This window comes from Stegastes partitus, unplaced genomic scaffold (assembly GCF_000690725.1).
Source record: "Stegastes partitus isolate 25-593 unplaced genomic scaffold, Stegastes_partitus-1.0.2 Scaffold719, whole genome shotgun sequence".
Lineage (NCBI taxonomy): Eukaryota > Metazoa > Chordata > Actinopteri > Pomacentridae > Stegastes > Stegastes partitus.
In genome coordinates, this window is record NW_007578450.1 from 237,512 (window position 1) to 260,657 (window position 23,146).

The window sequence follows — 23,146 nt, forward strand, 5'->3', positions numbered from 1 at the left end:
TTGAAGAATGACTAGTTGTGTATATATATTCTTATTTGGCTCAGTCTTAGTTTGCTTGGCCCAATTTCTGCTGCACCCATAGCACGTGATGTGAAATAGCAGTGATGGCTGAGTGAGATTGGCACAGACTGAAAAAAAAAAAAGTTTGAAAAGAAAACAAGAATTCACTGTGTCCCTTCTTTTTTTTTCCATCCAGAACCAATTAATTAAAAACCGTCTAAATGGGAACCTTGCCATGGCCTCCCTCACCCATCAGTGGTTACTCTTGTCTTTTGCCACAGAAGTAGTGAAAATCCTTTTACCACTGTTGTTCGATCTACTCCCCAACCTCCACTTTCATTTGACCTCTGCTTTGCTGCCACCACCACCATTGACAACCTGTTGTTCACTCTTATCACAAGATGTGAAGTCTGTTCCCTTATCATTTTTGGTTTATGACCTTAGTCATGTGAGTATGCATGTGTAGTGTGTCCATGTACCCAGCTGTTCATGTGGCATTTGACATCCGAGACAGGCTGGTATTTGAAGAGAAAAAAAAAAAAACAACCCACTGTGAATTCTACTCCTTCCATTTCCCATGTCTTTCATTTGCAGGGTTTTATTTTTATTATTTTTAAATATATATTTTCTGTTCACATTCTATTTTTTTTGTCCCTGTTAGGATGTAGCAGCAGATCCTTGAGATGCAAGTTGTCTTAACCTGACATTTCTCATTCTGAATAATCACTATGACACATACGTTTGTTTTCTTTTCTTTTTCCCCGATTCATTAGCGGTAGTACAAAAGCACTAGATAAAAGATTCCTCCACATTCACGGTCCCTGATCTTTTTTGTCCTGCACTTGAGTCGTACAGCAGCGAGAATGATGCCTGTCAAAGTGTGTTTTGTTTTTTTTTTTGTTTTTTTTTAGTGTTTTTTAAAATATATTTTGCCTTATTGTGTTTTCTTTCGCTCTCTTTTCTGTCACTAGTTTTCATTTGTCCCGGGACTCTGAAGGGCGTAGGAGCCGCCACCTTCCTGTTCGAGGCCGAGCAGCAAGCGGGGTCGTGGTGCAAAGACCCGCTGCAGGCCGGAGACAAAGTCTTCTTCATGCCCTGGACGCCGTACCGCACTGACACTCTCATCGAGTACGCCTCTCTGGAGGACTTCAAAAACGCTCGCCAGACCACCACCTACAAGCTGCCGCACCGCGTCGACGGGACCGGCTTCGTGGCTTACGACGGCGCCATCTTCTTCAACAAGGAACGCACGCGCAACATCGTCAAGTTCGACCTGCGCACGCGCATCAAAAGCGGCGAGGCCATCGTCAACAACGCCAACTACCACGACACCTCGCCGTACCGCTGGGGGGGCAAGACGGACATCGACCTGGCGGTGGACGAGAGGGGCCTGTGGGTGATCTACGCCACGGAGCAGAACAACGGGCGCATCGTGGTGAGCCAGCTCAACCCGTACACGCTGCGCTTCGAGGCCACGTGGGAGACGGCGTACGACAAGCGCTCGGCCTCCAACGCCTTCATGGTGTGCGGCGTGCTGCACGTGGTGCGCTCGACCTACGAGGAGAACGAGAGCGAGGCCAGCCGGAGCCAAATTGATTACATCTACAACACCAAGCTGAGCCAGGGCGAGTACACCGACATCCTCTTCCCCAACCAGTACCAGTACATCACCGCTGTGGATTACAACCCCAGGGACAACCAGCTGTACGTGTGGAATAACTTTTACATCCTGCGCTACGACCTGGACTTCGGGCCGCCGGATCCTGCTGAAGGTGAGAGCTGCTCCCCCTTTTTTTTTTTTAGTTTAGCTGCTTGTCTTTGTGTAATTCTTCTATTGTTTGGCTGTGGCGTGGGATGTCGCAGATGGCTGCCTTTTAATTTTGGATGCAATTCAGGTGTGATAAAGAAAAGAGGGCTGTGTTAGTCTTGGGGAAAGGGCTCATTTGCAGACAGAAATTACTGATTCACCTTGGAATGAGGGATAGCTCCCAGTGGGAACGCGCCGCTACAAAAGCCTGCTTCTTTATTACCATGAGGCAAGCTGAGGCACTCTCTCCGGCGGAATCCTGGACCCTATCAAATTCTTTAATCTCGAGCCCTATCCAAAACCATTATGAACACTGCCCTCCTGAACTTCCCTCTAATGCCGGGAATATGTTTGAGAAATATCGCGCACGGTGCGACAAAGGTTATCCTCTCCTCCTTACCTCAGGATTTCAAGTTGCGTTGCCATGGCTACCTCCTCAACTTCAACCGAAAGCCTTTTTTTTTTTTTTTTTTTTGCAACAGATCAGGAGATAATTGCCGTCCTATTGTGGGATAATATTTTTTCAAACCACCAGGCTGAAGTGTGCGCGTGTGAGTTATGTACCACATGGTGAATCAGAGCAGGAGAATGGCTGAAAAGAGAGATCAATTACAGTGAAGAATCTTGTCAGGCGGTTAGAGGGCTTAAATTAATCTGTGAAGTGCTGAGAGGCGACATACGTGTCATCAAACAGGGACCTTACATCAAGCTGATAATGGGTTTAATTACCTGACTGCAGCCAACTTATCCCACAGAGCCCGGTTAAGTCTCCTGTATGAAGTGGGGGAAACAAGAATCTTGACCCTACTCAACGATACGTTAGCGGCTCAGGTTGCCCCCGAGCGCTGGTCCAGATTAGGCTATGATTTTTAACTTCTGGATATTCGGCGGAGGGGGGACGCCAGGGGAGAAATCCGATTCTTGACCTGAGCTGTTGAAGGTGGGAGGGGAAGGCTGGCGTTGATGTCTCAATGGAGGCTGTGTGCTCCTGAACTCTGGCCTCTTGTCAACACGTCTGTTTGTTTTCCTGCTGTTCCCTGGAATCTCCGCAGCATGATAACTCGACACCCAAGGGGGGCCTCCCGAGTTTTTGTGTCTGTTTTTTTGCTGAACAACCAAAGCCTCAATTAAGAGTATGTTAGAGGAGATATGAAAAATACTCAGACTTTAATGAGTTCGCCATGCATGCAAACTGCCTGCTCAACTGTTCACGTCCTGATGTATGTAAATGTAATTAACAACTGAATTATCATAATTACCCTCCTTGTCTCAAAAGAGTCTCCGGGAGAGGAGGAAAGTGGCCATCACAGAGCATTTTCAGTGAAGGGTTTAATGTGCTCTCTCAGCTACTGTAATGCCTCGGTAAACATAAATGCCACATAGGCTTGGTGCCGCCACTTGCTGCAGGAGCAGTGTGTTTAATCAAGGAACTCAACAGAACACAGTTGTTGATTTCACTCATTATTCCGAGCACCAGCTTCCTGCCACTGTTCTGTCGTCGGGAACCAATCAGAAGTCGGCACAACTTGTCACCGTGGATCATTAAGTGTGTTTTATGATGGAATTTTTGAAATGTTGTGTGTTCAAGAAGGAGAAAGGAGGCATCTCGAGATACCAAGGCCAGCAGCAGCGGCGGCAGCAGCAGCCAGCCGGGCTTTGTGAATGGCACTTGAAAATAATTGGTTCTTGTTTATTAGGAGGTTTTTTTTTTCTTCTTTTTTTTTCTTTTTTTCAGATCTACACCTTTAACTTCTTTACTGTGTAGCTATTAGGATTTATTGCTGCCCATGATATGCCGTAGAATTAAACAACCTATTCTGCAGGGTAATCTAATGGTGCTGAAATAATGTCTCTCTCTCTCCGAAACTGAGGGGCACTTGAGGCGTAAAGGAAATTAATTGTGCCCATTAAGATTCATCGACCACAGACTGAAGTTACCTCGAACACCAAACCCGACGTATCTCTCTCCGTTTTTTTTTTTTTTTTTCCCCGAACTCATGTAATACAATGAGCGTCGGCGTCCTTTTCTGTCAGAAGCATCAACCTTGACTGTAATGCTCGTCCTGGAGAGGCGCTGAAACGCCGCCAGGATTAGGGGTTTATATTAAGGGAGTTTAAGCAAAGTGATCAAAGCAGAAAATAATTGACCTCAGCAACTTGTCTGTATTTCTTTTACCTTGTGTAGAGTGCTTGTAACACTGCGGGTTTCTTAATTCTGGCCCCAGTTGAAGTGATTAGCCAGGATCATTCCCCGTATTGATCCTTCCCCCCTTATTCCTCCAAACAATTCACGCAGATTTAGAGAAAACGTCTGCGCTCCGCTAATGCATTGTGAACACAAAACAGCCGTGGTCAATACTTAGAGAGTCCACCTCCTCAGAGGTCTCTCTGAAAGAGGTGCATGCCAATAAAAAGCACATCTATTTACCCGTAGCTGCAAAATTTAGAGGGACACCGGTAATGTATTCCCTGTGATCTGCAAAGACATTAACTGATTTCAGTCCGAGGAATTAAAAAAAAAAAAAGCAAAACAAAAAACAATCAGAGGAGCCTGTAATTGCAGAGAGCATTTCAAACTAACAAGGAAGGAAAGGAGAAAATTAATTTGTCTTTGAGGTAGCATTGATTTGAGGCCTTAAAGACGAGAGGCATAAAATTAATGGCTTTGTCCAAAAGGCTTAGCTACTTGCAGTAATCTGCTAGAAGTGAGCACAAGTGGGCTCTGTGGTAAATTACAAAACAAGTATTTCATATCTCGCGTGCCGCACACATCTACGGTTCCATCGCAAAGTTGATAGCGTTATTTATTTCATTTTTTTTTTTCCCGCTCAGCCATTTTGTGGCTAAACCCATCTGCGCACCTCGCTGCACTTTGGTTTACTTTTATATCCCTGAACGACGCCTCCAGGTGAGCCTTCGAGGCGGAGGACATTTATAGATATATCATGCACTAAGCCTATGTTCCACCCTCTGAAGCATCATGTTTGGCAACAGAAATAGCGGCTGAAGTAAAGGAGTCGGGGGGGATTTGGAAGAGCTCTAATTGTTCTGCCTGTTGGATTATGGCAGGAAACTGTTTGAGTGGACCTTAAAGGTTTTTATGACATATTTAGGTGTTGGAGTTTGGGAGTGTTGTGACTCCGACTATATTTCTGTCTGCCCGTATATCTTCCCCTCCGCATGCATGTGTCTTTAATATGAGCTGCTTTGCCATCTTCTTATGACTCAAGCTGTCTGGTTGTGACTGTGCTATGTCTGCTGCTCCACGGTATTCAGTTTCAGGCCTCATAAATTACCCCACACAGACACAGGATATGTCGGGCAGAGCTTTTTCTGTCTACTGCTCTTTAAAGAACAAGTGTCAACAAAGCAGTCAACCCTGCGACAATTTCATAACAACTTGAGTTTCTTTTTCCTCCATTCAGCGAAGAATAATGACATATTCTTTAGCATCGGATTAGAAAATGCACACAAATTGTCTTGCAGCTCTTTACCTTCCATGCCAAGCTCCCGTCACGTAAGCTTGAATCAAGCAGAGCAGCATGAGTGCATATAAACAGCCTAATGTAAAATTCATGTCTTGTGGGATTTGTTTCTCTGTCATTAATTACCAGCACTGGCTCTAGGTAAAGAGGCAAAAGACCAACTGTAGCTTCTGCACAGTTCTTATCCTCCGAAGACAGTGTTGTTATTGAGTCAAGCTAAACCAAACCATACTTGGATATATTGGGAGCCGCTCATTCTCTTCTATCCGCCGCATTCGGGCACAATGTGAGCGACAATAGGAGACAATGGGAGGTTTGTTCATCATTTGGAGTGGCTTAGAAATGGATTCCGGCTAATGTAAGGATGATTTTTAACTGCTGATTGTGATTTCCTTTTAGTTGTTTGGGTCTATTTATTAGTACACTGGGAGGATTAGCCCTGTAAGTGATTCAGCTTCCAAACTGAAACCAATTAAAACAGCTTAATTTGACTGCAAGTTGTCATCGCTTTCCCCCTTAATAGCGAGTATTAGGCAGCTTATGAACCATTTGTTGTGGCGTCTGTATGGACAGGTAAACAGTTTTTACTGCTCCGGCTGTCTGTGTGTAATCTGAGATAAGAAAAAAAAAAAAAAGCACTCTTCTGAGCGCAGTCGCGTACGCTATAAAAGCAAGGACAAATAGAATACCCAGACCTCTGATCATCTGATTATGGTTTAATATTTTTTGTCATCTTCCCCTCAGATACGTAAACGACTCGAGGGGGCTATAAAGTGATGAAACTAATTCTGCTTCATCTCCGATGTCTTGATTGATGATCTTGCATAATGGTTTTCCTTCCTTTTAGCTCTGTTTTAATTTACACACTCTGTTTTGACACTGGTGACAGTCATTTTTCAAGTGTTCAATCTCAAACTCTTCCATTATTTACAAGAGGTTATTATTCACCATATGGCAACAGTATGCCTTTGGTGTCAGATTGCCCATAAAGAGTGACTTCACTGCCTCTTGAGAGAAATGGTAGCTAATTGGTGCAGCCCTCTCTTGGTTGAGTGCTATCAGAGGACACAGGGCTCTTACTGGAGGGGAATTTGCTCCTCGCAATCAAAAGAAAATTGTAGCGCGCATGGTGCAGAGACATCAAAATAAGCCCACAGATGCATCGACATCTGACAAGCGCATTACTTGATGCAGTATTGAATAGATATGTTGGATTTTTGATGTTCCTGATGTTCTTCGCAATCACGCTCTGATCTGAAACCCAAGACATGATGACTATAAACACCCACCACGATGGTATCTTGTCTTTGATTTAAGAAAAACACTCAGTCAACATCTGAGTGCCCCTCCTAATTAAAGCGATATGTTTTCATGATTGTGCCTGAAAGAGTGAACAAGGGACACGATGATCAAGTAGTAGCGTGGAAAAAAATAATCGCCGACACCAGTTCATTTAGAGATGTCAAAAAATAAATGAAAGAAGGTATTTTAGGCTGGAAAATCTATACCAGCAAACATAAACATGATTAACTTAACTGAATAATTTTTCACTTTTCTCTGTCACAAGCCCAAAACATTCTCGTTTGCCTCTTTCATGTGAAGATGTGCCGTTTTTCTCCGTTTCATATCACCGACGAATGAATATTTTAAGCTTTTAGAGTATCGATTGGACAAAACAAGACATCTCAGGATGTCATCCAGGGCTCAGGAAAAAACTGTGAGAGGGATTGTTTAGCATTTTGCAGGCTAGCTTTCAGTCATGAAAGTTATCGGCAGATTAATCGATAGTCAAAATCATTAGCTGCAGCCGTACGTAGACGTATGAAAAACAGTGCATTATTTACAAAGCGTTTGACTCGTGCAGCGGAGTCGGAGTCGAATAAGTTCATCAGCAAAAACAAACCTTAATATTTATGACTAAACAAGAAGCAGTTTGAGTAAAAAAAAACATGTTAAAGGATCATTTATTGACAGTTGACCACTTGGAGATGAGCTGATTTGCTTTGGCAGGACTGAGTTGGTGCAGTTTGATCTCATCTGATGCACAGAGATCATACGAACCACCATCTGTCTTCACTTTCTGATGGGTGCACTGGGACGTACGTGACATCACGTTAGCCCGACTAAGCTGCACCTACTTCAGACCAGTGAGAAAAGCAGAAAAATCTGCCAGAAAATAGTGTGTTTGTATAGAAACCCTTTTGTTCTATAGAGAAGCTAATTGACAGAATTGATATATAGGGGCTTAGAAAGTCTAAATGATGAGAAAGTCCCTTGTTTGAGATTCCGTTCTGCATCAAAATGTGATTATTTCGATTTTTTTCTTCACCTTCAGTCGTAATTAAATAAATATTTGTGTTTTTCAACTTGTCATCTTGCGCTCTGTGCTGGAAAATAATTGTCAGATGAATTAAAAATGAGATCAAATAATACAAATGTGTATTTTTTTTTACTCTTTGCCTTGAAATTTAGCTTTTGCACGGATGCCAAAATAAAAATAAATGTCGAAAAAAAAAAAAAACAAGAATAAAAATGCGTCTCGGGAGCAGGTTAATTGTGCAGGCGCTCCGTTAAAGGCAGATGCATATTAGAGCTTATATTAGTTTGTGGAAAAGCAGAAGTTTGCTCAGGTATGGAGAGGTTTAATATTGTGAAACCTAATTACTCCTGCCCTTGTATTGCATTATATCCGTATATTGAATCAACCAAGTCAGCCTATGAATCATCTCACTTTTCCTGAGTCAATAAAACAAAATCCTCAGCCACATTACATAACATATGTGAAACATTTCTTTTTTTTCTTGTCTTTTTAAATGCATTATTCCTATACTATTATGTTATAGCGTGAGAGGTTTATGTCTGTTTAGGGACAGATAAAACTTATCTTTATAAAAATTTACTTCAGTGCACTTTATATATCTTCCAAAAGAGTAAAAAGGGACAGATCTCCAGGGCTTTTGCTGGATCTCCTCGGTGCTTTTTGGTCTATTTTGTGTTACTCTCAGCTAATTCCGAACACTGTCATTACTGTGGGTGGTAACTGAAAGCGTCATTATTATCTGGTAAGGCAAACTGCACGTCAGCTGTTACCAGAAGCCGTGCTGGCCAGGCCAACCCGTGAATGTGTGGGTGACAGACACACAATGACTGAATGAGTGTAAGGTAATTATCCAGGGCTCCTGTCAGGGGAAAAAGGTCATTCAGTGAAATGTCACAATGCAGCCGCGCTGTAGGGCGTTTTTTCTTCTTCCCCTTTTTTTTTTTTTTCTTTAAGTAGTAGTGAGCATCCTAGAAACGCTGCTCCTTCCCCGCTGCGGCCTCCAGACCACATCACCAGATATCAGCTTTATAATAAACTCTACTGTTTTACTGGAATGAAAAAGCAAATATTCCCCTGACCGGCTGATGAGTGTGAAACATGAAATGTGGGCTTTGTCACCATTCTCTCTCAGGAAATGGAGATACGTGTCTGATGATGGAGTGTCAGATAGCATGATATTGCATTTTCCCAGAAGCGCCCCGGGAACCTGAAGACAACACTATAGTGCCTCTCACAACTGCAGACCTCATTGTGGGAAGCTGCTTTTATCTCAAAATACAATCGGGTGGTTGTGGGTAAAAATGTATGATCATTCATGCAGGACACAAGTAGCCGAGTGTGTCTGTGTCGACACACTCACACATGCACAAACACCCACCTTGTTTTGCTTTTTATTCATATTGGCTATTCATACTGTATAAAATGTATAGATTCTCCATTTCTGCTCTCATTTCCTAGTTATCTCCAGGCTCTCTGCAGCAGATATCCGTCTGCGTGCACGCACTGATTTTAAGCAGGGACACACCTGAGTAACGGAACAAACACAAGCGCGCTTGCACACGTGCGCGTTCGCTTTCGCACATAAATTTGCTTCGCAGGGTAGGCGTGGACTGAATACAGTGGAATCGCATTATTGCTGATGTATGGTTTTTGCTCGGAGCAGTGCAGTTTTCCTTTCCGCACACCAGCTTTATCAAAGTGAGAGAGACGAACAAGGCAGAGAAAAAAAAAAAAAAGAAGGTAAAATGCAGTCAGACTTTGTCTTCATTGTTGACATTTAATCAGCCCGAGGTACTGACACTGCTGGGAGGAAATGACTGCTGTGTCAAAGGATGCCCCACCACCAACGTTGTCTTATTTATGGCCTTGAATAAACTAAAAATAGCAACAGATAGATAGCGTCCCGTCGATAGGTTTGTCTTGATTTTGTTTAGCGGAGGAGCAGAAAAGAGGCGGCGTCATAAGCGAAACCTGCACGATGCTTTTATTTTCAGGAATTATGGGCAGCAGTAACTCCAGCAGTACCAACAAGCCACAGGGCTCAAAACAGTTGTGCTTCCCCCACTGCTAGAAACAACGGGAGTTCAATGCGAGGACATTTATGACTCAAGCTCTAACAGCTTCACTGTTCTCTCCCTCTAGTGCCAACTATGGAGGACGCCTCCGTTTCGTCATCCATACCCAAGACCACCACTGTTTACACCACCACCGCTGCGTCCACCATGAAGGGCCAAGGGGGCACGACGGTGGCAGGGGCAGATCCCAGAGATGGAAGAGATCCGTTTGAGGACAGCCGTGTTCCGGGTACGGCCGAGCCCACCGTCCCCGAGCTGCCTCCGACGCCCAGACGCTTCTGCGAGGCGACCAGGAGGAGAGCCATCGACTGGCCCCACACCCACACGGGGACCACCGTGGAGAGGCCCTGCCCCAAAGGCACCAGAGGTACGAGGGTCTGACGCACACGGTTCCTTTAATTTACATAAGTGTTTCTAAACTGTACCTTCTAGTGTGTGTCTGCGTGACACTAGAGGTTATTTCAACAATTAAAAAAATGCACAGTTGTTAGTATACAGTTGAATTTTAAGCTTGTTAGCAAAAAGACAAAGACTTGAAACAGTGGGAGGCTTTGCTAATTAGCTCCAAAACCCACACCGAACCAGTCTGATTTCCCCAAATGTCAAATTATTTCTTGAAAGGCTTAATTACACTGATGTAAAATTACAATATTTTGGATTACATAGCCTCTGCCCAACAGCCTTACACCAGAAATTTTAATTTAATGCAAGTAAGCCCATTTTACAATATGATGTGACCCAGACAGAAAAAAATGCATATTATCCACTTCGACAACCGTGATTTTGTGCAAGGTCAGGAATCGTCTTGATAAATCCTGTTGGTGTTAGCTGGAAACAGGAATGCTGCACCAGGAAGCTAAAATCACGAGATAACCAGAAAGGAAGCTGTCAAAATTAAAACTATAATGTAGCCTAATAAGAGATAAAATGATTAACAAGGCTTTTTTTTTTTTTTAAACCCATTTCTTCTTGAAATAAATTACAAAGTCTTCCAAAGTACTTACATTTAGACATCCACGGTTACTTATTAGAGCTAAAACCCCGGCTGCATGCATTCCACGGTGAGGGAAACCTTTTGCTGATGGCCGTTGCACGAGTTCGGCTGGCAATGATGCAGCGGCAATAATCTTGCAGAAGTTATCTTAGCAGTCATTCAAAGAGACTGACAGAGCTGTCAAAACATAAAGCAGGGCCATCGGAGAATAAAAACAAGAAAAGGGCCGACGTCGGAAAGAGAGGAAGTCTGTAGATTCGCTGTGTTATTGCTCTTGTCAGTGAGGCGGCTTGTTATTTAGAGCAGCCGTGTGCTTTCTTCATACATGCAAAGTAAGGAGGTAAATAAAAGGTTTAAAGTTGTGAAATCTGTCTGTTTACAAGCAATAACAACCCACTGTTTGCACACTGTTATTTCTTCTTTCACTTTTGTCCAAGCGATGTGGGAACCTGATAGTCTTTTAGTATCCCTTCAACGCGCTTTTTTTTTTTCCCCATACAGTCGGTCTATAAAGCTTTCAGGCTTTCAAATCGTTTGGAAATCTTTGCTCCCACTGAACAGTCCGTTTCCTGCACCAGAGACTTTGAATGAATGAAGGACCAGCAGGAAGAAACTGTATCTGAGCAAGGTTTTGGCTTCCCTCCAACTGTTGTGTTTATTCTGTGGTACTGCAGGCATCGCCTCCTTCCTCTGCACTGTGGCAGGGACCTGGTGCTCCAAAGGGCCAGACCTCAGCAACTGCACCTCCCACTGGGTGACTCAAGTGGCACAAAAGGTAAAAGGAGAATAAGTCGGTTACGAAACACGGCAACCGCGTAACACGGCCAAGCTCAAACATCTAGCTGCAATTTCTGACCGTTTTGTTGCTTAGTTTATTGTCCGTATTCCAGCAGAGAACTGGTCAAGTGTACTTATCATGAAAATACTTTTTTTCAAGGAGAGCTAAAATACCATGTGGTGGCAGAAAGAAAAGAGCTTTCTGAAACATCAGGAGTAAATGCCAAGAATTGCAGTCTGTTACTGAGAATCAAAGAGCCCGGGCCTCTTTCTTCTTACGTCCATGCTTTGATCATGCAGGTAGTAATCTAATGTAGATGTACAGATAACAGCATCAGAAGCTTCGGTGCACACCAACACAACACAAACACCAAACATGCTGCGTTGTACGGGAGAGATTATTGTTTCTCGTGACTGAAAAACAGAATGCAGCAGGTCCAGGGTGTTGTCGAACGGCATTTTATGGAAATGAAGGAAGAAAAGCTGCATTCTTATGCCACGCCACACTGGGAATATATTATATTTACTCTAGAAACACAATAATGAGTTATGATAAAATGTGATTAAAGCTATGCTCACCACATTACAGATCCCATGTAGAGATAATCCATTAGACGACATGTAGATTACATGATTTCCTAGTCAACTGTTTTACTCTGCGCCGTCAATCATACCTGCACAGGGAGTCTTCTTCCTGAAGGGGGCGGAGCCAACAGCAGCCCCAACAGTCATGGTGAAGCTAGCCATGTTTACGACACTTTAAGCTGAAAAACCAAAAATTTCTGAGAACACGTGAGCCAAAGTAGGGCAAAGATCTTTAAAAAAAAATGATCAATAAATGTTTTGAAGCATGTTTACTCCGATTCCATGTCGTTTTGCCAGAACGGAAGGAAAGGGAAGCGTTCCCACCGTTGCAGCTGAAGATCACTCAGGCACCGTTCTCAGATGATTATAGTCAGCGCTAGGCCTGGTGCGACATATAACAGGCAGGAGCCGCGGTTATCTATTTTTACTTTTTTTTGCAGATTTGCTCATTAAAAAGAGAAACCGGATAAGTGCAGCGAGCAATTGGCTGAAATGACTGTATTAGTACTTTTATTTAGATATAATTGCCAACGACGGTGGTGCTGCAGCCATTACGCCACCAGTTTGTTGACACTTCTGAAGTGCTTTTTACTAAGTGGGGGATATTGTAGCACATCTACAAGACACGTTTGATATCTGTGAATTTCACCTTGGGATTGAGTGATATGAATGTTTTTTTTTCCCCCCACTCGTAATTTTGCTCCGTGTGATATGCGTTGGCTTTCTCTTTGTGAACTTTAATTGGCAGTGGCGTTCCTGTGTGTGTGTGTGTTGCCTCATTTCCTCTCAGAATGGATTAGAATGGATTGATTTCTTGTGCACTAACTGTTAAGGGACCAGAGCGTGACGATTAGTGTACAGTCAGTGTATAATATGAGTATGTAGTCTGACAAGAGGGTCAACGCTCAGTCAAGGTTCATGTGGAGTCCCAAAAAATGGAGCAAATGAGCTGCTGGGTTGTATTGATCACAGGTGACAATGCAAGCTCTGATAGCTGATGTATTAGTACAGATATGTGCTAAACATACAACAACCGTGAGCACATTCAATCACAATGAGCAGTTGCAGTGGATTATGGCTCTGAGATATTTCAGGGTTTTACATTATGTAACCGCCATTTCCGACACTCCACTGACACCCCCGTGTTTTCCCCGTTGCTGTTTTTAGATCCGAAGCGGCGAAAACGCTGCTAATTTGGCCAACGAGCTGGCTCGCCACACGCAGGGCCCGGTGTTCGCCGGAGACGTCAGCTCCTCGGTGCGCCTGATGGAGCAGCTCGTCGACATCCTGGACGCCCAGCTGCAGGAGCTCCGGCCCAGCGAGAAGGACTCAGCTGGACGCAGCTTCAACAAGGTGCTGTGAAAATCCTGTCTGGCCCACTGTAACCTCTCATTAAACTTTGTCCGCCTTTTGCCCCAACTCGGTGTCAGCATGACTCAGGACATTCATTAGCAGGACACCCACACACACAAACACAGGCCTGCCCAGGCACTCTCTGACACGCACGCTTACACCTCCACGGACTCACAGGCTTCCAGGTGAGGCGGCCAGGCGAGCAGGTCTCGCCCTGAGGGGAAGCTCATTCCTCTTCAGCTTCTTGGTAATTACCGTCTTTGGAAACACAGGCTCACCTGGCGCTTCCGCCCTAAAGGAGCTAATGGCCACGAGCCCCCCCCCCCACCGGCACAAAGAATAACTCTTCATTGCTGACAAGCGTGGAAGTGGCCTGTCCGGGAGCTTCTGCAGGCGCTTAGCGAGAAAATAGTAAAGCCAAGACACCTCCACCATCTCTCAGCTGCCGGCAGTCACATGGAGAGATGAGTGGCAGCTTGAAAAATTACATTGTTATTCAGACTTTGGAGACAGCAGTTGCTCTGTAAACAAGGTGATTTTCACCAAAATGACGCCCGTTGTTTGTGCCCTTACGTTCAGACAGCTACACCGCTATTTCGCATTTGAAGATAAGAGCTAACAGGTTTCTCACTGCGTCGCCAATGGTGCTGCAGCGATTGAAACGTCGCGACAATGCCGTGTCACTTTGTGAAAAAGCTCTGCAGCGATGTAAAGGCGTTCTCCGTGACCCTGTTCTGTTGTGCAGTTAAAGCTGCAACGAAACACGACCGACCGCATCCAGACAGTCTGAGGTGCGAATTCAATTATTTAGTTGATCTTTTAGCGTTACTGTAACAGCAGTACTTTCTCTGTCTGAGCACTTTGTCCTGCACACGTGTCCCTGTAAAACCTATTTACATGGCCCAGAAGTCTTGGACCAAATCAGGTTTTTTTTCTAATCCCCTGCCCTGATTATGGAAACTGGCTTTCTCGTTCACTCGGTATAAGAAATCAGGTTAGTGCAGAAACCAGAGCGTAACCTCATGTGTGTGTAAACACAATTAAGGCTTAAGACAAGTCGATTTCCGTGCCGTGCAGAAATAAATAGAAACCGATTGCTGCCTGCAACAGAAGAAAAAACGAGACACATGGATTCCAAAATGTTTAAACAAAAAATTCTACGTATTGTGTGCATGTGTTGCATTCATTCAAGACGCCAGAAGACCGCGGTGAGGTCCTTTTCCACGAATACATTGCGGCGTCCATGGGAGCAATCTCTGCTGAAGGAACGTTTTGGATTTTCTTGTGCACGTTTGTTTGAAGTATTTATGATGTGGAGGTTGTGATCTGGACTCCAATAACATTTTATCTCTTTGTTTTTCCAATTCTGTGTCAGAGCTGCGGCGTGTGATTTTCTCCGGTTTGACTTAATTAGGAGGAGACGGCGACTTATTTAATGCCACGAGACTAACAAGGGGTTTTAAAAAAGATCTAGCACTTTATTATTTTCTCCATGACGTGAAATACAAATGACCTCATCCCACATTGTTTATCTTCTCAATGTATTTTAAAGCATCACTAATGGAGAGCATCAGAATCTGGTCTCAGCGTTTTTTTGTTTCCTTCTCCTCCCCACTACTGTGCATTTCTCTTCCCTTCACTATTATCCACGTTCATATTTAGAATCCACAAAAAGAGCATTTACAGCTGCTGGCGTTATTTTCGGGTTGTAGTTCGCAGACCTTTTCCCTTTTTCCTTCTTTTCATTAAATCTGTAATTGATGGTAAGTGGCATGATGCAATGTTTCCTGTTTTCTTACCACCTCTTTTCTACAATCTGTTTCTTGTGCTTGATCCTCTTGTTGTGTGGAAAAGCTTCAAAAAAGAGAGAAGACATGCAGAGCGTACATGAAGGTATAACTGCCAGGCTTTCCTCGTTGCTTCTTCCACTACCCCGATCCCTAACATCTGACTAGCGGCATGCGCCTCTTGTCTGTCTCGTCTCTACAGTATGTGCCTGGTGACCTGCTTGTACGATATATGGCTGCTGTCTGTTCTCCTGTTATTCTGTCCATCTGATGCCACCATCAATATCACTCCGTTTTTTGTCCTATTTTCCCCTCCTCTGCGTCCTATCACTTGTACATCTTTCATTTTTCTCTTCTCTCCTCCTTCCCTTCCTCCCCCACTCCTTCTCCTTCTCCTTCTCTCCATCTCTCATGTCGGCTCTTTATATGTTGTGTGAATAATTGCCTGCCCACGGTCGTAATTGCACCTCCCTGTCAGCCAGAAGTGTGATCAAAGTGGCAGTGTGCTCAATTTTCACTTGCTTACATTGTACAATTTCTACTCTCCCTTGTCCCTGTTGCAAAAAAAAAAAAAATCTCCTCTCCCACTGCAGTTGTGTTTTATCTGTAGGATTAATTTCTGAGCCCATTAATATGTTTGTGTTCCAGTCGGATTTTTCAGCCTCTTCCCGCAGACATTTCTTTTTTTTTTTACTTTTCCTGTGCTGTAGTAGAGTTTATTTCTTTGGTTAGGTGGTGCTGAAAGACAAGGGCATGGTGTAAACACACGGGAGAAGATGCCTCGCGTTGCATAAAACAAATGATCGGATTTTGTATTTCTCGCCTGCTCATGGGAGTTCCCTCTAGTTGCTTTTTTATCTGCGGTCTCATTTTACTGAGATGACGGGGTTATGCGCTTTTCCTCCTGATTTAGAAATATCTTTTTAGCAACAACAAAAGGTGGTAGCTCGTTGGCCGATGGCTTGGTCCACAACCAGCTCAACATCTACTGGATGCATTGGCACAGATATTTATGGGATGATGATCTTTTAGCCTCACCTGAGCCAAAAAAAAATCCTTCCCAACATCTCCCATCGACCTTCAACTGTCAGTTTGGCACATTTTCACCATTAGCCGTGCACTGAATTAGTTAGTAGCACTCCACGTCTGCAGCGTATCCGCTAATGTACCGACGTTTACCGCTGAATCACTGTAGCACTATGTATGTGTGTGCACGCAGTCGTCACATGGCAGGAAGTGCGAGAAAAAAAACTACCTTGAAACTTCAATGAAAAACTTGCATGGTTTTCATTTTCCATGACTCACCTACGAGACTACAATTTACATCAATTTACCAACTCCTGGATACAGAAACACAGAAGCACCAGAAAGGGAAGATTCGGTTGCAAAAAAGAAACATCACTTGTATGGAAATAGTTTGGCGACAGAAAGGCTGATGTTGATCAAAAACAGGTACTCTGCTGGTGATGTTGCCACTATATGAGGCAGCGTGACAGATTTTATTTTTTTTTTGCCCATTTAAATCAGCAGCACAGAGCTCTGTATGACGGGTGCAAGGCCAGATCTGAATGCCACCCAAAGCGACAAACCATTTTGAATGCTGCTGCCAGTGTTACACCACATGAGAAAGCTTCCAAACAGCTTCCCTTTTTTTTTTTTCTTTTCTGTGCCGATACACTCCCCTACAAAATCACACCGAGCATTTTAGAATATTTAATTCTTTCCAAATAGTTATTCAAGTCATCTTGTGAAAATTGCTGGTGTTTTTTTAAAATTTTTTCTCAAATGGCAGCGTCAATTTTTTTTTTTCCAATATCGTGCTGCCCTGTTTGATAGCACAGAAACTTTTGAATATACTTTCTCTGTTATTAGTGGTTGTTTGTTTGCAGATGTGATCATTAGTCACAGTGTGGATCAGATCTATATGGATGAAGACTATACGGAGCTATCATATGGACCATGTTGGTCTGCTGGGCAAATCAATCATTGGCCAGTATTTTAGTTTATGACGTAAGAGTGAACATCCCGATCAGAATCGCGCTTCAAGGTGCTGCTAAACATTCGCATGTTAGCATACCGCTGTTCCCCATTCGCTGAAAGCACCTGCAGCCTCACAGAGCCACTAATATGGCTGCTTCTTTTTTTTTTTTGTTTTGCAGCTGTTCACCATCTACTGCTGTTGAAGTCAGAGCAGCTTGAACGTTCACAGTCCTGTCCAGCGAGTTCTCGCCGCGCGATACATTTCTCTAGTTATAGCGAGCCACGGGGGCTCCCCTGGTAGCACCCCTGTGATTTGTAAATTGACCTCCACCCAGGCGAGAAATAAAGAGGATTCAATCATAAGACAGATTCTTTCTGTCCTACACAAATCACAAATTAGAGAGAGACTTTTTTTTTTTTCTCCTCCTTTTAGATTTCATGGGCCCTTTGAGGATGGCTTACCGGGGGGCAGTGAAGACCATTTAGTGTCAGTCTGGTTGTAATGGCTCCAACCCTGTAATCGCCACTTCTCTCTCTGCTGCTCTCTCTCTCTCTCTCTCTCTCTCTCTCTCTCTCTCTCTCACACACACACACACACAAACACACTCTTAACTCCCGTCATAGTCACAGTTTGCAAGCTTCCAGTTGCCTGCAAGGTCAGGGCCACAGAGATTGATTTTAGTGCTTGGACCCGAGATATAAAGACACGCTGAGTGCTCGGCGTCTGGATACAGTCATCATTGCTGTGGTTAACATGAGCTCGGTGGTTAAATGTTGCGGTTAATCATACATTGGTGCAGACTTTGGTTGATCCCCTTTCTTGTTATTCCAGGCAAACGGATAATCCTGTCTGTGGTCAATTAGTGTTTTGGATAATCACAGCTGTGACTAATTGGTACAGTGAGCAAGGGCTTGTTGTGGTTAATTACCGTTATTGTGGTGGGTCTTGCTGCGGTTAATGGCACCTATGGTTAAATTGTCACTCTGATTTATCACACTCGAGGCTGCCGTAGATCTCCGCGCGACTGTCTGTGTTCGTGGGATTTGGGAAACTTAGCGACGTCGCTTCTTAATTGCGCCGCGCAGGAGTCGTGAACTCGCTCTGCCGGGGTCAAAGGGAAACTCGTGTTTTATCAACATATGATACTTGTGTGGGTTCGGAGGAATGTTTTGCTTACTTACTGCTTATCAGAAAGCAGGAAATGAAAGGATTGCCATTGAAAACAAGCAGAAATTTTCCCCCCGTTTCGACTCGGACTACTGCCCTGGACGGTGGATTTCCCGATAATGCCCCCTTTCCTCCAGGAAAATAGCATTCAAGTCATTATCGGCAGATCCTGTTATGGAAATAAGAGAACTGTCCATGAGAATGATTGTTCTTTTGGAAAGTAGCTGCTTAGAACCAGGAAGTGACAAAGCAGCGTTGTAGACAGATTGTTTCAGTGAAGGGGGAAAAAACATTTGGTTTGTGTTTCTTTTTACCCTCGAGCATGTTTGCATTATTATTCAATAAAGAAATTGGAAATTGGTGCACAAGAGACTTCCTCAGATTGGACCTATTTTTTTTGTTTTGTTTTATATATAAACAGAATATTAAATAATACGCTCTAAATATTTTATCCCCATTATTATTTTAGCTGCCCTTGACTTTCTTGAACTCTCGTGTCTTCAGTCGGAGTGATCTTGATATTTCAGTCTTTGCTGCTGTCACTGTTGGCCATGCATGCCCTTTTTTTTTTTTTTTTTTTTATCATTTGCTTCCCAGTCCCCGCTCTTTGTTATTAAACTCAAGTTATGACAGGGAGGGGGGGAAACATCAAACTGACATTTCACTTGTCTCCATGGATACAGGCAATTGTGGACACTGTTGACAACCTCCTGAGGCCGGAAGCTCTGAAATCCTGGAAAGACATGAATTCTACGGAGCAAACGCACGCCGCCACGATGCTGCTGGACACCCTGGAGGAAGGGGCGTTCGTCCTCGCCGAGAACCTGATCGAGCCCGCCATCGTGAAAGTTCCCGCGGAGAATATCAGTAAGGTTCCTCTCCGATGAGTACACGATGCTGTTGGATTTTCTTTTAGCTTGTGCGCCACGTCTCGCTAAAATTGCTTCAAACAGATTGGTTAAATTGCCTGCAGGGTGTTTTTTTTTTTTTCTAACATCAGGGCAGTTAGAGACAGATGACAAATTAAAGAACAAATTTGAACTCTTGACCCCCACGAGGAGGGGATTTGGTGGCTCTGTTGTGGTGTGTAGGGGGGCATTTTTCTCCCAAGGTTTGGATCCACTCGTCCCCTTTAGAGGAAAGAGTCGCTGCAAATCAATACAGAGTTGTCCAGAGTGATAACCTTGACCCCGTGATGAAACATTTCTGTCCTTACTGAGACCCTTTATGTTGTTTCTGTCTTTATTATGTCACCCGTCTGTGATATAGAATACAACTCCATCTTACAAAAAAAGAAATTGACTCAACGAAGAAAAAAAAAAAAACTGTCCTCACATGCAGTTTATTAACGACATGATCTCATTCATTTAAGTCAGCTTTGTGCAGTGAACTGTCATATTTCTGCTCGTAGTGCTTTGTTGCTATGGTTATGGTCCCCCCGCTCACCCTTTTTTGTCTTATACCTCATTGGTTTTTAATCTTTTTCTTGCATTGTAAAGTCACATCATTGAATGTGTGCCGCGAGATGAACTGTCCGGACCTCTGGGGGGAAAACAAAGAAACCAATTGAACGGCGCTGTTCCATTCAGACGGCACTCTATCTGGTCTCTCCAAGCCGTTCCCATTAAGTAGTAGTTAGCTAAGCTGATAAGACCTAGTTGCTCTGTCTTTACCCAAAGAACTGATTAATACATTGTGCGATATGCTGCCTATTGGCTATTTAATCACCGCGTTCGGGCAGTTTTTATAAACTTGTCAAGCTCCGGCTTATCGGCGCACACGCACATATCCCAGCGAAGGAACACAAATACAAATGTTTGAAGAGAAACACAACCTGAGAGAGCAGCTGAAAAACATCGAAAATGATTGTTGATTCTAATTAGCAGTTTGTCGGAGCCCAAATGGAATCTCTGGGTGAGCATCAAGGGCAAGACGAGGGAACGGGGAGGGAGAGGGGGGAGGTAAAAGCTCGACAGAGGGGGGGAGAGCAACCACAGAACAATTCCTCATCTCCGTCTGTCAGAAGCCATCTATCTGAGGAAGTGAGGCCGTTTCTGATGGGAGGGAGTGTGCTGATACGTGTGTCCTCCTGACCCTTTAGTAATTTCACACATCAAAGGGAGCACCACCCGGCAGCTGGCATACCAGGGAGAGGGGCTGCAGGAATTTGGAGGATTTTCAAAGATTTGCTCGTCAAGCCCAGAGTTATCTGAACCCACAGGGGAAAGAAAAAGTAAAAAGTACAAGCTCAATGATATTTTTGATCCTATGAATATTTGACATTCATGCTGCAGTAGGCTCTGTGCTTGCATTTGCTCATCCTCTATCGCCGCCCTTGTTGTTATTTTTTCTTCTGCTCTTGCCTCAGAGGCTTTCACAATGCCAGCCAACAGCTTAGTGACATGGTTTTTTAAGTAAATGACACTCTGCAGGGTCTTGCCAATGAGATTGGATTCTGTTACTGGTACAATGAACCTCGAGTCTTTACACGTACCCCACCGAGTCTTAACGTTGGAGCCCTATTAAACACCGTGTAATGCTTTTGAAATGTTGCCTACTAGTAATGCACCTCTCCCTCTATCTATCTCTGTCTTCCCTCTCTCCTTGCCCTCACCTCCCACCGTCTCCCAGTGCTGGATGTGTACGTGTTGAGCACCGACGGTCAGGTGCAAGATTTCAGATTTCCACAGACGAGCAAGGGTGGAGCGTCCCTTCAGCTTTCCTCCAACACGGTGAAAGTCAACAGCAAAAATGGTGAGAAACAAAAAACTCGCTTCACAGGGTTGTTGTCTTTCATGAAATTAAGATGGGAGGATTATTTTACTACGACCTACGAGGACCATCGTAGAAAGACTCAGTTTCTTTCTCGTTAAATGAAAAGATAATTAGCGCACCTGTTCATGTGTTGTAATCTAGAGACAGGAGGTGATTAGCTTAGCTTAGCATAAGCAGCTCTCACGAGTGAATGTATTTTATTACGTGTGTTTCATTTGCCTATCTGTACACAAACAGCCTAACTGTTGCTTGGTGAAGAGCGATAAGACAAACCGTTTCTACAAATCATTCATGGTGTCCACAGTACATCTGTGCAAGGGATGCAAATTTCAAACAGCGATCCTTAATCAATAACCTATTAATCGATAAGCTGACGTTGCTGTTTCTGGCCACATGGCACTGGCTGCAAAGATTAGCCGCGGGGCTGCAGGAAACAAACACAGGAACAGACTTTGTTTTTGTATTTTTAGCTTTTTGCTGCTTTTATAGTGCGATTTTGAGAGGCCACTTTGGCTGTTTATTAATGTAGGGAGGTCCAAGGCTCTCAAAGGGAGGAATTCACACGCAGCAACACGCATGCAGGTCCGGACTGACAAAACAGAGCCGAGAAACTCCGATTACAACACACACAGAGGGGAGTGTGACCTCATCCTCCGCTACAGACGTCATCCTTCCACCATTTATTTGCACAGCAGACGGCTGTTTGTTGCAGTATTAATGTTATATTATTTATCCTTACAGTCTTGCATATTGCAGCTTTCACATGTTTACAGTGCAAATTGGAGCCTTGCTCAACAAGCCCCGTGTTTATTGATAGAGAAGTGATTTTTTTACAACCTGTTTGAATATTATGCGTCTGCTTTTACTACAAAGATAATTTGCTGTTTATCTGATGTTTTTTTTTTTTTAATGCTGTTTGCAGGTGTGGCCAAGCTGGTATTTGTGCTCTACAAACACCTGGGTCAGTTCCTCAGCACTGAAAACGCCACGCTGAGGGGAATGGGGGACCTGAACAAACACAACCTCTCTCTCACTGTCAACTCCCACATCCTGTCAGCCTCCATTACAAAGGAGTCCAGCCGTGTGTTTGTGGCCGACCCCGTGATCTTCACACTGGAGCACCTGGATGTAAGCCTCCTCCTGATTTTTCCTCCAGACCACAATATAGAGCCAGACTGCAAAAAAAATAAAAAATACTGAAATGCTTGTGCTGCTTTTTACAGTGAAGGTCAAATCCAGCACTTTGTCTGTATTGTTGTTTGCAGTAGAAGTTGTTCTAGAAAATGAAAAAAACCAACCCATCCATATTACGCTGGTGGGCCATGGGTGGTAATTAGTACTCATCAGACGTACAAGCTGATGTTTCTTCTGCCTTTCATTTTGCCTTGTGCTTGAAAATTGCCATAGTAACCTTCTCACATCTCACCACATAAAGATTCTGTTTTATTTTTGTATTTTGATGCCTTTCATCCTTTTTTTCCTCAACAATTGATTACATTTGAATAATTTTAATGGGCAAATAAACACCATCCACGCATGCCGTTGACATCCTGTGACTCACAGTTAAAGAAATGCAATACACAGAGTGTGTTTGTGTACGTTCATGCATAATGCAGAGCGTGTTCATATATGTTTAATCTTTTCTTTTTTCTTTTCTCCCCCCTCTGTGCTTTTGTGTTTTTGTAGAAGGAGCGCTACTACAATCCCAACTGTTCCTTCTGGAATTACTCAGAGCGGAGCATGATGGGATACTGGTCCACTCAGGGCTGTAAACTGCTGGAAACCAATAAGAGCCACACCACTTGCTCCTGCAGTCACTTGACCAACTTCGCCATCCTCATGGCTCATCGGGGAAATGTGGTAAGTGGCCCTCGCCGTGTGGTTTGCATGAGCTATTTTTCTGTCTCAATTAGTTGTTCTTCTTCCGTCTCGCTGAAAGATTTGTGCACACATGGCAAGAACAAGAATGGCATTTCAGTGGAGATAATTAGATTATAGCTGGAGGAGAAGGTAAGGGGCGGGGGGGAGGAGGAGGAGGGG

At 43.8% G+C, this 23,146-nt stretch overlaps 1 protein-coding gene across 3 annotated transcripts in view; it reads left to right on the top strand.

The window, feature by feature from the left end:
* Positions 1 to 23,146, top strand: part of LOC103364114 (latrophilin-2-like) — an 82,623-nt gene that overhangs the window by 43,450 nt on the left and 16,027 nt on the right. For all 3 annotated transcript variants that reach the window (XM_008291129.1, XM_008291130.1, XM_008291131.1), the window contains exons 5-12: positions 972 to 1,772; positions 9,755 to 10,054; positions 11,356 to 11,456; positions 13,211 to 13,396; positions 19,015 to 19,198; positions 20,963 to 21,085; positions 22,029 to 22,234; positions 22,793 to 22,966. In XM_008291129.1, coding sequence (XP_008289351.1) covers positions 972 to 1,772; positions 9,755 to 10,054; positions 11,356 to 11,456; positions 13,211 to 13,396; positions 19,015 to 19,198; positions 20,963 to 21,085; positions 22,029 to 22,234; positions 22,793 to 22,966 — 2,075 coding nt within the window. The remainder of the gene's footprint in view (positions 1 to 971; positions 1,773 to 9,754; positions 10,055 to 11,355; positions 11,457 to 13,210; positions 13,397 to 19,014; positions 19,199 to 20,962; positions 21,086 to 22,028; positions 22,235 to 22,792; positions 22,967 to 23,146) is intronic.